At 44.3% G+C, this 17,605-nt stretch overlaps 3 protein-coding genes across 5 annotated transcripts; 1 reads left to right on the top strand and 2 right to left on the bottom strand.

Annotated features, from left to right (window-relative positions):
- Positions 1-71: 71 nt before the first annotated feature.
- On the bottom strand, positions 72-8,303 carry LOC117641530 (poly(U)-binding-splicing factor half pint). Of its 3 annotated transcripts, none has more exons than XM_034378953.1 (15): positions 8,137-8,303; positions 7,346-7,523; positions 3,805-3,861; positions 3,568-3,725; positions 3,375-3,421; positions 2,752-2,873; positions 2,430-2,652; positions 2,135-2,345; positions 1,937-2,048; positions 1,632-1,856; positions 1,445-1,557; positions 1,202-1,339; positions 1,032-1,117; positions 843-952; positions 72-726 (listed from the first exon to the last, which is right to left on the bottom strand). In XM_034378953.1, exons 2-15 carry the CDS (start codon positions 7,449-7,451, stop codon positions 617-619), a joined length of 1,818 nt encoding a protein of 605 aa, XP_034234844.1. In that variant the 5' UTR covers positions 7,452-7,523; positions 8,137-8,303; the 3' UTR covers positions 72-616. The 3 variants fall into 3 exon arrangements, with proteins under 3 accessions (XP_034234844.1, XP_034234842.1, XP_034234843.1); XM_034378951.1 differs by lacking the exon at positions 8,137-8,303 and adding an exon at positions 7,930-8,130; XM_034378952.1 differs by lacking the exon at positions 8,137-8,303 and adding an exon at positions 7,930-8,130 and having other exon boundaries at positions 1,202-1,336.
- Positions 8,304-8,614: 311 nt separating this feature from the next.
- On the top strand, positions 8,615-12,125 carry LOC117641230 (NHL repeat-containing protein 2). Its single transcript, XM_034378385.1, has 11 exons — positions 8,615-8,847; positions 8,975-9,141; positions 9,218-9,377; positions 9,508-9,782; positions 9,852-9,992; positions 10,063-10,625; positions 10,748-10,973; positions 11,051-11,263; positions 11,362-11,475; positions 11,555-11,729; positions 11,799-12,125. Exons 1-11 carry the CDS (start codon positions 8,697-8,699, stop codon positions 12,047-12,049), a joined length of 2,436 nt encoding a protein of 811 aa, XP_034234276.1. The 5' UTR covers positions 8,615-8,696; the 3' UTR covers positions 12,050-12,125.
- Positions 12,126-12,158: 33 nt separating this feature from the next.
- LOC117641231 (tubulin alpha-1 chain) lies at positions 12,159-14,571 on the bottom strand. Its single transcript, XM_034378386.1, has 3 exons — positions 14,415-14,571; positions 13,518-13,740; positions 12,159-13,423 (listed from the first exon to the last, which is right to left on the bottom strand). Exons 1-3 carry the CDS (start codon positions 14,415-14,417, stop codon positions 12,297-12,299), a joined length of 1,353 nt encoding a protein of 450 aa, XP_034234277.1. The 5' UTR covers positions 14,418-14,571; the 3' UTR covers positions 12,159-12,296.
- Positions 14,572-17,605: the final 3,034 nt, after the last annotated feature.

Raw genomic sequence — 17,605 nt, 5'->3', positions numbered from 1 at the left:
TCCCTCCCTGGAGCTGTTTTGTGCTTACAGTCTCTCTCCCTCATGTTTCAGGGTGACATAAAAAGTAACACTTGTTTTAAAAACATCAACAGGTGATTTTGACTTTATTATTCCTTTATAAACATGGCAACACTTAAAATGCAGCCAATTATGTGCTCATGATCATCAAAGAAGCAAGTGAAACAGTACCATTGTAGTCAGTCATCTGCATCTATCATGTATCCACAATTAAAATGGAAATGTAAAACAGAAATTAATTCATCTTTGATAGGTCAACAAAAATTTACCAACCAAATAAATCTTGAATGTAACAAAAAGTTAAGAACATACAAAATGAAAGTAAATAGGCGGGGATCAACAAAAAAAAAGGGGGGGGGGGAGCTATATGATATAGGATTGGATGGATGCAATGTGAGTTTCAGTTCAGCCATTCAAGGTGGAACATGACAAAATTGTTGAAGGACTGGTCGGATTTGTTTGACCTACATAAAGCAGACAGTTACACATGCATATCTCAAAGCTTAAAAATATATACATGCCAAAGCTAAATAGCTTTGAAAGGGTGCTGACAAAACCCTTGAACAAATCATTACAAACAAACATAATACAAATATTATTAGCCTGAATAGTCATTATGATCAAACAGATCTTGATCATAAAGGGTAGCTATCACTTTTCTTCCTCCAAAAAATCTCCCATTAAGACCATCTCTGGCACCTTCAGCCTCTGAAAAAAAATATTAAAAAAATAAATAAATAAATAAATAAATAAATAAATAATGACAGTATTGTGAAACTCTACAGCAGAGTTTGTCACAGAGCTAATATAGTAATAGTACATACCACTCATCTGTGAAAATTCTACAAATATTTTAACTATTACTTCTGCATCTTCATCTTCTTCTTCTGACTGCCTCTCATTATAAATGATTACTCTTTCAACAGCACCATACCTGTAATTTTTAATTTTGATGAAAATGTAATAAAACTGGTAGATCAGTTAAATCTAGAAGAATTTGTAAAATAACATACTTGCTGCATTCATCTTGTATTTCTTCTTGCAATGTCTCATCTACATCCTCTGGTTCAACCATATTTCTTAAAATAACTACACGACTCTGAAAGATAAAAACAAAATGAATAGTTTCCTAATTTTAGAAATTAACCACAAGATTTGAAACAAGCTGTTCACTTGGTTGTACCTCAACTTTTCTCATCAACTTCTGCATTACTAAATGTCGGGCACTTTGTCCCTTGATTGATATATTTTCTTGGGCACTGAGTGTTTGCGGTTCAGCCTCTTCAAGAAGCTTTTTCTGGAGCTCCTCCTGCTGTTTCTGCTAAAAAGTGAGAAGAAAAAGAAACATCAAAAACAAACATAAAGAGATAATAAAAACCAGAAAAGTTAAAATTTTAAGCACAAATTTAAAAGTGCTATTTCTTACTTGGGCTTGTTCTTGAGCCCTTTTGAAAGCATCCTGTGCTTGTGCTACAGGCTGACCAACAGCAGTCGGAGTTACTACAGCTGGAGGCGGGAGAGTAATGGACTGACCCAGAGCTAAAATGAAACAAACATAGAATATTAGTTTAAGAGTTTGAGCAAATTAATAACAATAATGTTCCACCTCTTACCAACTGGTTGGATCTGTGCAGGTGCCCTTAGCTGTGGAATGGCTATTCCTGGTGGTGGAATGACAGCAGCAGGTGCTGCAGCAAGCCCACTGTTAAGTAGGCCCGCCTGTTGTTGAGCTGCTGCAAGAAGGGCTGGGTTTCCGAGTACACTTGGAATTGCAGTCAGGGGGCCACCAATGCCAGCAACCGCTTGAGCCCCGAGGGACGAGTTAAGCTTTGCCATACCTGCACACAGGTCAAGACGCATCATACCGTCACTTTTTCAGAAGCTCAGAATGCAGAATGGGCTCAACCAAAGAACTCACCTAAAGCTACAGCGTTTGTTGCCACAGCATCCATGGCTTGAATCTTGGCAGTGGCGGCAGCTGCAGCAACAGCAGCGGCAGTTGGCATCAGATTTGCACCTTGAGTTGGATTCTGCAACCGCAAACACATTCCAGTTTTAAATCACAATAAATGAAACAAAATGGAAACAGTTCTGGGAGAAAATAAAGAGGTCTTACAGGGGGTCTAGCCTGCAAAGCATTGGGGGGAGTGATAGCACGTCCAACACGAAGATATTGCCCCCCTAAGTCAAATAAATTCATAGAGGCTATTGCTTCTTGGGATGCTTGCTGAGTCTCATACTCAATGAAAGCATATCCTTTGTGTCTGTTTGGAGTAGGACCTGCAGCTAGTTTGCAGCTTTTGATGGGACCAAATGCTTCAAACACACTGATGGAAACAACGTTGAAAGTTAGAACATAAGTTTGACAACAGTTGCACTGACAAGAAAATTTCTACAAGAAAACAATTTACCTTTTTATGTCATCTTCAGTCAAGTCAGGGTGAATGGATGCAATATAAATTCTATTGTATTGTTTGGCCTCTTCTGTAATTTCATCAATGACTGATTGTGCTTGAGGCATGTTGCTGGGACGGCCCACAACTTTGATGTTCCTGCCACCAATCATAACTCCATTCATTTGTTCTAGAGACAATTGGGCTGCTTCTGGAATTTCATACTCAACGAACGCAAAACCTAAACACAACAAAGACAAACATGTATTTAAAAATATCAAACCAACCAAGTAAAACAAGTGGATTGAAATCAAATTTAAGATGGGAAATAAGGCATTACCTTTGTGTTTTTGTGTTACTGGATCCCAAGACATATTTATGGATTTTATAGGGCCAAACGGAAGGAATGCTTGTCTGATTGTGTCTTCCTTCAGTTCAAAACTGATGCTCCCAACATAAACCCTGCAAATTTAAACAAACAAAGCAGAGGGGTTATGTAAAGACCATTTTCAATATTGTAAAGTAAACGGTTACCTGAGTGCTGAGCCGGCTCATCAAACAGGATTTATGGTACATTAAATCAGCATGCACTGACAATGGTAGTAAAATTTGCAACAAATATAAAGAGACTTTCACTACAGTACAGTCAGATCTTATCAGCTTGACTTGAATTTCCACATTAAGACAGGAGACAACCATTAAGGTGCTCAACTGGCTCATCAAACAAGAAATAAATGTAATCATTCTGTACTAATAGTGTTAAATTCCAAAGAAACTTAATCAGACTTGTGTTGCCAGTTTTTAATTTATGTAGCTGTTTCTTACACAAGCACCAAAACTAATGATGATTTAAAAAAAGGTGTTGCACACCCAAGTACAGGAGCCATGATCTGACTTAAAATTACCCAATCCAATGGAGTTGTGTATGAATGCAAATATACATTAATAAATTCCGGCACTAACCTGCACATGAGAACTAAAGCTTGTTGCCGATGGAACGACTTGGCTTTCTGGAAGTGAAACAAAACCATAAATTAGACAAAGCTTTTATTAAATATAAACTTCAAAAAGATAGAACTGCTGTTGTCCACAACAAACCACAATATGACAACCACAGTCCTACTAAGATAATAACCACTTAAGTCAACTTTAATACCTGTTGTTGGTGTGCAAGGGTCTGCTTCATCAAGACCATTTTAATACTTTGTTCCATTGCATATTTCTTTGACCTTGCTACATTTTCTTGCTGTTCAGAATACAGTTTAGGTAATCCAGCACCTAGTATACCTTGAAGAGTTGACCTTGCACCGACACCTGCAACAGTAATATCCAATTGATAACAAGATAATCGTAAACAAACAAGTTAAAAAGTCATATTGGAACTGTGACGTACCAGCAAGAAGTTGACCATCCTGCTTTAGGTCGTAGAGTGGTTCTGATGCGTGAACACCTACAAATAAGGAACAGAATTAAAAATGGAAACACAATTGAAATTAATACCTCCTCTACACGTCTTTGTCGTAAGACTTCCTGGTTTAAGCCTCCTGATAGATTTATTCATCTTGCTTAAACCTGACAAATCAATCAAAAGTACCTGACACACTGAGTCTTGCTTCACCCCTCTACACTTGAGATATTATTATCATTATTGTTGTTAATTATGTATTTGAGTGATCAGCTCCAGTTCTACCACTGGAATGGAACTCTACATGAACTCTGCCCAGTTAAACTATTTACTGAACTATAACACGCATTTCCAAGGTTCATTGAAATACAGATATGTACTTTAAATTTTTGTTTCCAAGCTGAGTTGGGCACGGTCTTGAGCGTGCCCCGCCTGGAACGTCCCCCCACCCCCTGCTTGATAACATTTCTCACAATTTACTTATTGAATTAATATAATGGGTGGATATTATTTTTATTCACTCTGGAATAGAGAGAAATAATCGCCCATCATCCCAACAATATTTAAGATTATTTTTATAATAATTTAAATTTTTCTTCTTTCCTCCTGGATGAGCTGTATGGGGCATTTCTCATTGCAGGCTTGCTCCGTGAGGTTGCTTCGCTGCAGAATGGTGCGGGGCAGATGCGCATGTGGACTGACGGAAGCCTTCCCTCAAACTCTGAAATTAAATAGTCCAACCTATACTAACCTAATGAGCTCCAAACAGATCTTTCGTCGCGACAGATCTTACGCTACTATCAACAGATCTTACGCTAGCTGCGTCAGATCTTAAGAGAAATTGCGCATGCAGGTCATCATAGAGTGGGAGGAAAATATTTTGATTACATTAAAATGTTCTTAAAATATTTCCGGGGCTACAGGCGATTATTTCTGTTTATTCCAGAGTGAATAAAAATAATATCTACCAATTGTATTTATTCAATACATATACTGCGAGAAATATCATAAAATAGGGGGTGGGGGACGCTCCAGACGTTTCCCACTGAGTCTTGCTTTTGCAATACTGCTCAAAAGCAAAACAGAAAATACAACAGGTAATCAAACTTCTGAAGTTGGCCAAAATGGCTCAATGAATATTCTAATAAGGAGGAAAGTGAAAACACAACTTCAAGGCCAAAATTTGAATGGTCCTATTATGTCTTAAATATTCTTATAAAATCATCAAATATATTGAAATTTTTAACAAAACTAAATTGGAAAACCCCAAATAATGAAAGGGTAGGGGACAGAGAAGATGATGTGGTTCACAAGTCAGACAAGCTTTCAAGATGACTTTTAAAATTATAAATTAAGATGAGCTGGTAATTGGTGGACATTAAACCAAGATTATTTTTGGAAGTAATATTCAATTTAAAAGGAATAATAGAAAAGATTTTTGGAATAAGATACAAAATTACTTATTAGCATGAAAGCGGAGCATGTCTGGGTTGTGTACCACACAAACAAGAAATGCTTGTGGCGACATGAGGCATAAGATGACCTTTACCCCTGTGTACGATGAAAATCGGGGGTCTCTGTCCCCGATTTGTACGCAGCGATCGCTGAAAACACCTGGGCTAGGCTAGGACGCAACTCTACCCATGAAACAACACAGAAAACAGAGAAAAGAAACAAGAAAATTAAAACTTTGACCCTCATACGGAAGTAACATCTTTGAAGAGACTCTGTTGTGCGCCAGAATGAAGGCATTTGACCCTAAACTCAATTGAGAGTTTACAAGTCATTAACTTGAGGTTAACATTCAGAGGAAAATAGTTGAATTGTAAATTGCCGTACAAAATAGGGATGGGAAACTTTTCATTTGTGTCTAAATCTTGCAAGACAATTTTTCTTTTCTTTAAATCAATGTCAAATTTAAAACCGACAACTTACTGCTTTGTAACCACTAATAATGCACTACACTTAACACCATATATCTGCACAAGTAAAACCTTTCCGACAAGTTTCCTTGGGTTCCTGGAGAGATCGTTCCTCTAGCTGAGTTGGAGTGTGTTGATTATGAAACAGCCAAACATATAAACAATCTTTAACAAACAAACTATCCTCCCTCCCTCCCTCTGTAGCTCAAATGGTGAGGAAAAAAAATCAAAGCACAAAATTAATGCCAACTTAGCCAGCAAAAAGGGATACATAGGCACTGAGCATCACAAAAGCAAATACATCATACATTCATACATTCATACATCCAAGCCCCGAAAGGTGGTCATTAGATCTTCAATAATAATTATTAACCAGTTTCTTTTATCTTAGTATGAAAAAAAATCATTCTTTTCCTTTTTTTATTTGAAAAGGTCCCTTTTTGCTTGCTTTTTAACAATATGCATATCAAGAAAAATTAAATAAAATAAAATTAAACAAAACATAGAAAAATGTACAAGCATCTTCAAGCAGCATTGCTGGTCTTAAAGTTGCTTATATAGTTACTTATCCAACTATAACATGACCCCTATTAATAAGCAGAGATAAACACACAAGTATTCTCTGACTACAAAGATTTGTTGAGAACTACAAGGCTTGAGTCATCACTAATAAGGTAACAAAATAATGTCAAACTATACAGTAATGACAGCCACTGGTGTCAGCCAATTGAAGGGCCTCTCTGTAACAACTCAGAAACAGACCACACAAACTCCATTAGAAATATGATCTCAAAAAATCAAGAGACCTCTCATACTGAGCTAATACTAAACATAAGGGATGCTGAGGACAATACTGCAGTGAAGTAATTGTGAGAACTGCCTCATCATACCAAAGACCCAGAGAACCGTCTTCCATTAATGTATGAATGTGTGTTCGATTGTGCGACTACACGTTATCCCTCAAAGCCGGCTCAAAGCCCATATGAGAGTCCTTAAAAAAGCTGAAGTCAAGTAGAAACAACTAATAACCCTCTACAAGGGACTGGTATCTGTCCCAAAACTCATTATTTTGATAATGTAACAAAGTGGAACAGCAAGAGACATAAAGCCTCTTGGCATATTAAACCATGACGTACAGACTCAGACTAACACAAACACTGAGGATGCTTTACATTTATAAATTAATTAACACATTGCAAGTGAAATACTTCTAATGAACACATTGTGGACAAAAGGAAATTCAAAAAGCAATGACAAAATATTGCAGAGACCACTAAACAGAAGAGGATTGCTCACCCAAGTCTAGAGAACAGAGCAGGTAATGGGAATTTTGAACAATGTTACACTGCTACACCCCTGCTCGCCTCAAAATTCAGCATTATACCTTTGACTCATGGCAAAAATTAATTACAGTCATCAATTTAAGTTCATTCTACCTCACACCAAATTCACTTTGACTCCCAACAAAATCTGAGACCCTTTAAGCACAGTAACTTTGCCCACCTAGTAGCATCTCCTATGATAACTCAACAAACCTGGTACACAATGAATGTAACAGACTATAGGAAGGGAAGAGAAGAAACAAAGTATCTGGTAAGTGTACTTACTCTCTCTCTTGATTTTGGCTGCTGGCTCTCCGTTTTCCGGCTTGACCCCATTTTCAGCTTCTCGCTTAATGGCCTTGATATGAACTTCACCAACACCATTCTCCATCTCTTCTATAGCAGTGTCTCTAATCTCCTCAGGAGGTACAGGGGGTGGTGGTGGTGACGATGAAGTGCTGTCCTAGAAAACAACAGTAAAAGAAATGGTTTCAACACTGACTGTTTAGGATTATAACTTGCCAGCTCTGTTTGCTATACAAAAGACTCAATAATCTCGTTATAATTGGGACAAAGTTGGACTATCGATTTTAGCAACAATACAAGTTGACTAAGTTGACACGGACGCAAATACAACCACGAAAACAACAGTAGTATTCGGAGGTTAAGGGCCTCATCTCCACACGTTGCAGAGGCGTCCTGAGGTACATAGGAAGGTACAAAGGGAATTCAAAGCTAATGAAATACAGGAATGTGTTTAAAAATTTTGATAGTTTGGTGCACAAATAAATTATACAACTAAACACCATGTAGACTGAAAGTTAAATCAGAACGCCATCTTGACATTTTAACTCCTCGTTTGAACTCACTGAGTTTGAAGATCCGTTAACGTTTGATAAATCTGTCGAAGCAGCCATTGCTGACAACGATGCTTTTCACTTCAGACGTAAATTGTAAACAAATAAAACATGTAATGGGAAAGGAAAAAGGTGCACGACAACTTGGTCACAAACGCCGTGCCGTTTCGCCGTGACCAGCCGTGACGAGGAAGGGAGTTAAGCAAACGGCAAACTCACCCTTTGCTCAAAGAAAGACCCCCAACATAATAATAAATCTACAAATATAATAAACTTCCTTAGATCATAAGAGATCCCAGACCCAAGCAAAGAGGGAATAAATATTGATAAGAGCAGCTATTTACTGTTGCTTCTAGACAGTTTCGTCTGTTTCTGACAACCGGAACTACAACACCGGGATCTGGTGGTTGGTGGCACTGTAATTCTCTTACAGGACTGCCAACTGCCTTACGAACATACACAGGAGGAAGCCTACTTCTCTTTCTATTTCGAGCCCTACGAACTAGAAATGTGGTTGTCTTCGGGAAGCATCATTTAAAAAAAAATTGAACTTGGATGCAATCTTTAGAGAATTTGAGTCTTTAAGGTGGCCACATTCAATATCAGCCGTTGGTACTCAAATGCTTAAGCGTGAGCAAATTTTTTTTTTAAATAAGCAGCCAGCAGACGCTTTCCTCCTCCTCCCCCCCCCCCTCCCCTCCCCCTGCACCTTGCTCTTGAAACTTGTGTTGACAGACAGTGTCAGAACTTCACGTAGTTCCATATCAAAGGCCGGTTCAATGGAAAATTCTCCCGAAACAGTCGAAACATTAGAAGATATTTTAAGTGACTTTGCAAGTCTTGATGCTGCTGCTGAAATTGTTGCCAGCGGAGGTGCGGCACCCGCCCCCTTCAAGGCACCTGTGGAACCCATTTGTGACTTTGAAGTTGGTTAGTAGTCTATTCTTCCGCAAAAAGAGAGTCTCTATTTTATATTGAAAAATGTTGATGTCTTCCTTTCTATTTTATCCATTTAAATACTCCTTTTATTGTTGTTTGAAAATAATTTTGTTCTTAGGTTTACAGTGGTTTAATTGCTCCGAGCCACTTTCTATTGGGCGTCAACTTCGAGGCAAAATTGTTGTTTTGGATTTTTTCACATACTGCTGCATTAACTGCCTGCACATACTCCCTCATTTACGGAAGGTGGAAGAAAGATTTTCCACTGAAAATGGAGTTGTTGTTGTGAGTAGAAAGGTACACTTGGTTAATATCTTCGATCTGACATATGTCTCATGGGCTTTTATTTTTCAAATTCTAGATAGGTGTTCATAGTGCCAAATTTGACAATGAGAAAGACTCTGAAAATATATCAGCTGCTCTTAAGAGATATGACATCACTCATCCAGTTGTGAATGATTGTGAGGGTGAGCTCTGGTCCAAGTTAGGTATATCCTGCTGGCCAACCGTACTTGTCTTAGGTAAGCTGCTGTTTCTGTGCTTTATTATTCTCTTGCTCTGTGAACATTTTTTTATTTTGTTAGGCTATTTGATATGTCTTTCATTGTTGCTTCATTTTTTTAATTTCATTTTAGTACTTTTTCTTCTTAGGCCCTGAAGGCCAGCCTTTATACAAATTGGTCGGAGAGTTCAACGCAGATCATCTGGTTGATTTCATTAGCAGAGTTGTCACCTATTTTGGATCTCATGGAAAGTTATCCCCTCATTCTCTACCACTTTCCTCATCCACGTCAGTCCTCAAAGGGCCACTTTTGTTTCCTGGAAAGATAACTTCTACTACTCAGCAAGATGGTTTGGAGCTAGTTGCTGTTGCAAACTCCGGTTTGCATACTGTAATCATCACTTCCGCTGATGGTATAATTAAAGTAAGTAAGTTTCTATTTTAAGAAATCAATCATTGCATCTCAGTGAAAACCTAGTATTTTCTATTCCAGCATGTCATAGGCAACTCTGGGAAGCCTGGGTTTGCTGATGGTAATTTCAGCACCGCTCTTTTCAATGCTCCTCAAGGACTCGCATTTGCTCAGTGTGATGTCCTCTTTGTTGCGGACACAGAAAATCATGCCATCCGAAAGGCAAGTAAGGATAGCAATTTTTTATATCAATCATCATTTCTTTCCTTGATTTTTATTTTTAACATTTTAGATAGATCTGACGAAAGAAACAGTAATAACCATTGTTGGAAACACACTAAAAGCTGCCGGCAATGATGGTAGCACAGTGTACAATGCAAATGGTATTTCCTCTCCTTGGGATCTTTGCTTCGTTCGCCGCCAGGTGCCCTCAACACGTCATCTTCCTCAGCCATTTATGTCCATCTGTCCTCCTGCTCCCCCTGGGCACATCTCTTTAAGTGGAGTTCCTGTACTACCACCCCCTGAACCCCCTTGTATCCCTCCAGCCCCTGCACCCCCTTGTATGCCTCCAGCCCCTGCACCCCCTTTTATGCCCCTAGCCCCTGGACCCCCTTGTATGCCTCCAGCCCCTGCACCCCCTTGTATGCCTCCAGCCCCTGCACCCTCTTGTATGCCTCCAGCCCCTGCACCCCCTTGTATCCCAGCACCTCCACCGCCGGGAACCTCTGCATTTGCTCAAGAAATAACAGAGGAAGAATCTTTAAAAGAGCAAGAAGTGCTTTTCATTGCTATGGCTGGATGTCATCAAATTTGGGCATTATTCTTCCAAGACACAACATGGTGGGGGAAAGAGTAAGTAATAATTCACAAAGGAGCCATTTGACAAACCAGAAGATTTGCACAAAATTTGCAATAATCTTGTTATTTTGAAAGACTTCCCTCTATGGTAATCCACACTGCCTTGGTCTTTGCAGGTTTTTTGTTGCTGGAACCTGTGTAAATGTTGCGGGATCGGGAAGTGAAGCTAACAGAAACAACTCATATCCTCGATCAGCTTCCTTTGCCCAGCCATCTGGCTTGACGTACAGTTCTAAGTTGGATGAGATCTATATTGCAGACAGTGAAAGTTCAAGTATAAGAAGTATAAGTTTAAAAACAGGAAAGGTGTCAGCAGTTGTCGGAGGAAGCAAAACTCCAGATGTAAGCTTATTATATTTTTGTCATTCTTTATCTTAACAGGTTTTTGCTTTTGTTTAATTTTGTTGCCTCGGTTGTAGGATTTATTTTCCTTTGGTGATATTGATGGAAACGGATTCAATGCAAAACTTCAGCACCCCCTTGGAGTAGCATGGCATGATAGAAGTGAGAGCCTTTTCGTAGCAGACAGTTACAATCACAAAATCAAAATTGTTAAACCTGGTGTTAATTCATGTGTGGCTTACATTGGAACTGGTAAGCCTGGTAATCTACTTTCTGGACTCAAGTCTCAGGTTTGTCTTTCCAGCTAATATAATTACTGTGAAAATATTTTTCATATGCACACAGTATCTTAATGAGCCCATAACTCTTTCCTGTCTTCACCTTCCAGCTACATGAACCTGGCGGGCTGTGTGTTAATAAGACTGGAACTGAACTGTACATTGCTGATACAAACAACCACACCATAAAAGTTTTCAATTTTAGTACATGTACGATAACTGAGGTACAAAACTATTCTAGTGTTGAATATCTGTGAAAAAGCTTCATTTGTTCCATTTTTAAGTCCCATGTCTTACTTTCAGTTGGCTCTTATTTGTGGAGATAAAGAGCCGGAAGATAAAACCGATGAGGCACTGAAAGCAATTCCACTTACAGTAAATTTTGGTGGCAAAATTATGTTACATGTGGGCTTGTCTCTACCTCCTCAACTTCAGCTCACTGAAGGTGCACCTCAGCGGTGGAGTCTTCATTTACCTGGTGAGAACATTTCTAATTTGTGATATAGTTGTTTCTGTCAAAGGCTTCAAATGATATTTCCATTTACAGGTCTCTCCTGGAAATGTGATGCATCAAGCGGCGTATTTGATTCAGAGTCTTCTACAGCCTCTATATCTGTGACTGCACCAGCATACGATCAGCACCAGCACCAATCACTCAATAAAATTCGACTTACGACAAAGTTATTTGTTTGTGTTGACAGTGTTTGTAAAGTTGCGACTCCATCATTGTCCTTTACTGTTAAATGTGATGCCAAGAGTACTAATGAAGTTATTTATAAATCTACACTGGCATTGTGAAGAGCTGTTCACTAATACTACTGACTCCGTTTTTATAACAAATTATTCAAGATTCAAATAAAAATTTCAAAGTGAATGAGTTTGTTTGGGATCAGGAAATATACGCATGGCAGGTCAAGTCAAGCATTTTATTCTGTTTGGCTGAATAAATTAAAGCTTCATAATACTGGCACATAAATGTCGATCTACAGACAGGCTTCAAACTTGAGATTTCAGGAAATTGCCAGATCATACAGGAAGAACAGGATTAATATTCTTCAGCACCCTCTCCCTCTCCCTCCACGGAATCCATGCCAACCTCTTCATAATCTTTCTCCAAGGCAGCCAGATCCTCACGGGCCTCAGAGAACTCTCCCTCCTCCATACCCTCACCAACGTACCAGTGTACGAAGGCGCGTTTGGCATACATCAGATCAAACTTGTGATCTAATCTGGCCCACGCCTCAGCAATAGCTGTGGTGTTAGACAACATGCACACAGCACGCTGCACCTTAGCAAGGTCTCCACCGGGAACAACAGTTGGGGGCTGGTAGTTGATACCAACCTTGAAGCCAGTAGGGCACCAGTCAACAAACTGGATGGTACGCTTGGTCTTGATGGTAGCAATAGCAGCATTGACATCCTTGGGAACAACATCTCCACGGTACAACATGCAGCAAGCCATGTACTTTCCGTGACGTGGGTCACACTTCACCATCTGGTTGGCAGGCTCGAAGCAAGCGTTGGTGATCTCAGCAACAGACAACTGCTCGTGATACGCCTTCTCAGCAGAGATGACAGGGGCATAAGTAACCAAGGGGAAGTGGATACGAGGGTAAGGCACCAAGTTGGTCTGGAACTCGGTCAAATCCACATTCAGGGCTCCATCAAAGCGAAGGGAGGCAGTGATGGAGGAGACAATCTGGCCGATGAGACGGTTGAGGTTCGTGTAGGTCGGGCGTTCGATGTCCAGGTTGCGGCGGCAAATATCGTAGATGGCCTCATTGTCAACCATGAAGGCGCAATCTGAGTGCTCCAGGGTGGTGTGGGTGGTCAAGATGGAGTTGTAGGGCTCAACGACAGCGGTAGAAACTTGGGGAGCAGGATAGATGGCAAACTCGAGCTTAGACTTCTTGCCATAGTCAACAGAGAGTCGCTCCATGAGCAGAGAAGTGAAACCAGAGCCAGTGCCACCACCGAAGGAGTGGAAAATCAGGAAGCCCTGAAGACCAGTGCACTGGTCAGCCAGCTTGCGGATACGGTCCAGCACCAAGTCAACGATCTCCTTGCCAATAGTGTAGTGGCCACGAGCATAGTTGTTGGCAGCATCCTCCTTGCCGGTAATGAGCTGCTCCGGGTGGAAGAGCTGGCGGTAGGTACCAGTGCGGACCTCATCTGTAATGAAGGAATGAACAGTTTTTAATTGCTGCCAACCACAATATACTCCTACATATGGACTAGAAAGTTGCAAGAAGCAACAATGACTCACCAACTACTGTAGGCTCCAAATCGACAAACACAGCCCTGGGAACGTGCTTGCCAGCACCAGTCTCGCTGAAGAAGGTGTTGAAGCTGTCGTCTCCGCCACCAATGGTCTTGTCAGACGGCATCTGGCCGTCAGGCTGGATGCCATGCTCCAGGCAGTAAAGTTCCCAGCAGGCATTACCAATCTGGACACCGGCTTGGCCAACGTGAACGGAAATGCACTCCCTCTGTAAGCACAAAGAACAAAAAATGTAAGAAAACTGCCACAATCGAGTTGCCTTAGGAGAACGTCCGGTTTGCACCACGTATTAAAAGAAGAAAGAACAAGGATGCAGAGGTGACCAAAATCAGCGCAGCCCCGACTCCGCTCGGCTCCGCTCGACCACACCCAGACCGACCTAACGAAGTCCTAACCCTTGACTAGAACTTGCAGGGCATCCGAACCCGAACGATTGAGGCCAGTTAACCAACGCCCAGAACTTTGATCAAAATGGCAGTCAGCAGGAAATCGCTTCGTGATCGAAGATGGACGTGGTAGAAAACTACACCGGCCGGATTTCGGCCCGGTTCGCGTCACCGACGCCATTTGCAGCGTGGGCGCGGCGCGGCCCGGCAAGCGGCACGTCAGCAAGGTGCCGCTCACCTAGTTTGACTCAACGGACGTCTAAAGCGAGGCGTGGTTGTAACATACGCTACAACGCGGCCAAAGTTTCTCGTCACGAAAAGCGAAAAGACAGGCGAGCCGCACTCAGCATGGCGGTTGGATCAGGGCGAGCAGCGGCTTGCGGGCCGTCAGCCCACTGTGCAAACGGTCCCCAAAGGCATCTCAGAAACCCATCACTATTCCAGCACGGCACACGGCACAGAATCACGTCGGTATCACAATCACACGCGAACTTACCATTTTGATAGGTTTGAGGAGTTTGTCTTGGCAGAGGGAGAGAGGGTTTCACGACGAGGGATGTCGTTCGTTGAAGCGGTAAGGGTGCTTCTCCAAACTGACTGTGCCGGGAAAGCGCGTGCGGCCCGTATATATAACCTCGGTCTGGCCCAGGCCGGGCCGCTCATTGGCTGCGACGAGCGGCAACGGTCGTCTCCCCACCACCGTCGCCCTCTCCTCGTCTGCCATTGGTCGGTTCAAAGCCGCTCCCGGAGCAGAAGAATCGTTCCTTCTGGCGTATTTAGATGTTTTGAGGTAAAAAGTTGTATCCTCCGTGTATTTTGATGAAAAAATTCGTCCCCACCCTTCCTCCGGCAAGTAAATATCGGGTTGAAATGTGCAGGAATGTGTTTTCGCGCCATATGGCGCTTTGATTTTCGCTCACCCGAGGTCGCTGCTGTCGCTTCTGTATAGTTCGTTTCCTACGACGTGTTCACGAAGCACTAAAGTGTAATTTCTGATCGCCAACACGAAAGGCGACGAGCATGCGACGAGTCAAAAATGGGAAAATTGGAGAGAAGAGGATACTCTGTAAAGTCGCTTGTATGGTTTTGAGAGATGTAACCATTAAAAAGTATAGGTTTGGCCCAATTCACAATAACCTGTCACTATCACCCTCCCGTCCCGCCCTCTCCCTCCCTCCCTCCCTCCCTCCCTCAGGAACAACGGGGGTAGGAGATTTGCTTTTTCTGGTGCAGCACATTCACTCGCATGGGTGTTGGCATGGTGTATCGCACGCAGGGAATGTCAGTTATTCCCGAGGGGAAAGCTGACGCTCTTCTGTTTGGAATAAAGATGCACTGTGTCTGTAGAGCACTCACTGGGGGCTGCATCGAACCATCGAGCCTCAGCTACCCTGCCGTGAAGGGTGTGCGGCGCAATCGGGCTTTTCGGCCACAACCGGCGGCTTGCCGGCTTGGCGGACTTTGTGCAACGGACTGTACCACTGTACCCCGGAGCGCCGCGGTGAGGCCGCGACGTCCGCGACGCTGCCGCGTTGGCCGTGACGTCATCACGGACCAACGGGAGCGCCGCCTCAGCGTCGACGTGTCGCATCGCAAAACCGCACCTGCCTTCGTCGCACCGAACCAGCGATGCGACGAGTGCGAGAGAGAGAGACCAGCTTACAAGCCCGCAGTCCACCCTGTCCACCCACCCCCTGCTCACCGCCACTGCGGCACAGCCGCAGCCAAAAGCGGTTCTCCGGGGTTCGAGTCCCCGCATTCCCCATTCTGTTTTGCATTGAACATGGTCAGCGCGATGCGGTTGTTCCTTCGATCTAGGCTGCATCGCGGCTAGCGCCTAGAACGCCTTGGCCGCGGCCGTCTTGCCGTCTCCAGCTCTCCGGCGTAGCGTAGCGTAGCGTAGCGTAGCGTAGCTAGCGTAGCCGGGGCATAGCAGGACTTGCGCGTCACTTTCTCCTGGAATGCTCCTCTGCTGCCGTGGCCAGGCCGTGGCCGTTCACTTCGCGGCCAGCTTTCCAGCCTGCCTCCTCGGGCCGCTGCTGGGGCCTGGGGGGCCTGGGGCACGACGGGCTGGGCTTGGGGCTTCAGCTCGCTGTGCTCTCCTGTCCTGGCGCTTCGAACGCTTTTTAACGCCCCCATGACGTGGCGCACCAGAAACCGTCCACTGACGGACGAAAACCGGACTGATTGCAGCTGGTGTGGTGGCAACGCAATGCCGTCGGGCGCTTGGCCCTTTGAAGCTGTAATCGTTGTTGTCCACGGTGCCCCGCGTGCTCAGCCCAAGACCTACACTCGCCCACACGCGCGGGTTCCTAAATTGTACCGCTCCAGGTTGACGATTGACTTTTTCACAGTGTAACCGTACGCCAGTACGCCGGCACTGGATGTCCGTAGGCGTAGCTCGGCCCACTCAGAGGGGCCTGGCCCCGGCCCCTGTCACAGGCACCGCCCCGCTCGGCCCGCGCGCGACGCGACGCCGTCCTGCCCACACATCCTGCCGTGCCTTCCTTGCTGGGCGGCTGGTCGCCCTGCAGACCGATCCCGAGAGTCTTTTGCGTCGGCCTGTCTCTCTCGCACTCAGGGAGCCCTCGTAGGTGTGAGAGAGACAGAGCGACGCCAACGACTCTCAGAGTGTGCTGGCCGACCGACGAGGGCGTGGACGTGGCGAGGCAGCGGCGTAGCTGCCGACATCACCTTACGTAGCATTGCTGAGCATTGGCCAGCGGCGTAGCTGGGCGCCGGGCGCAGCCAGGGCGCAACTCGGAGTGGCGCCGAGTCGGTTGAGGGCAGCCGCAGGAGAATAGAGGCTCAACATAGGCACCGGACCGGACATAGAATCCGGTATTTACATCCATAGGCGCATTGGTGGCTCTCCTTAGAGTAGAGGTCTCCGTTTAGGACGGCGAGAGGCCCCCAGAGCCTGCTCGTCGTCAGGACGCAAGCGCGGATCCAGGGGGAGAGGGGGGGAGGGGGGGCAAAAGGACAATTGTTCCCCCCTTGACCCCTAGATAGCCGCCTGAAAGGTAGGCAAAAAGCACCACATTGTCCCTGTAAGTAGGCAAAAAGTGCTACTTTGACCCCCCCTTGGGCCGACTCTGGATCCACCACTGTCAGGACGTCGGCCTCGTCGGCCTGCACGTGCGCGTCGGCGAGCGGATCATCCGGCGGGGGATGCCCGAGCGGAGTGGTTGGAGTGGTCCACGAGGAGATTCCCAGTCAAGGGATAAAGAAACCCCAAGCCGTTTCCCATCTCCCCGCATTTCCTATTTCCCTCCAGGAGTCGGGAGGCCACTGGCACGATTCCCCGTAAGGCTCAGACTGTGCTTCGCCGCGGCGGCGCTTGGGTAAAACACATCCACGTTAGTAGGTGTTTTGGCTCCAGCCTCGCCCATGAACCAGGCGCTAACGATGATAATGATGATGGCGTCGTTGGAAATCGGCAAAAGAGCTGATTGATCTGCATCAGCACATCAGCGTGTTGCACGGCTCGCTCTCGTTCGTTCGTTCGTTCATTCATTCATTCATTCATTCATTCACTCGCAATTCGCTGCCGGCAACTTGCGGCCTTCTCCTGCTCGCCGTGTTCGCCGCGGCCCCGCACTTCCCCGCGAGCGCCTGGACGACGCCCCCCACCCCTTGCTCCTCCACCGGCGCGGCGGTCATGTCCAAGTAAGGGAACGAGCACGA

The sequence above is a fragment of the Thrips palmi genome, unplaced genomic scaffold (assembly GCF_012932325.1).
Source record: "Thrips palmi isolate BJ-2018 unplaced genomic scaffold, TpBJ-2018v1 HiC_scaffold_15, whole genome shotgun sequence".
NCBI classification, from domain to species: Eukaryota; Metazoa; Arthropoda; class Insecta; order Thysanoptera; family Thripidae; genus Thrips; species Thrips palmi.
The sequence above is the reverse complement of the archived record's forward strand: the minus strand, read 5'-3'. Positions and strand labels throughout refer to the sequence as shown.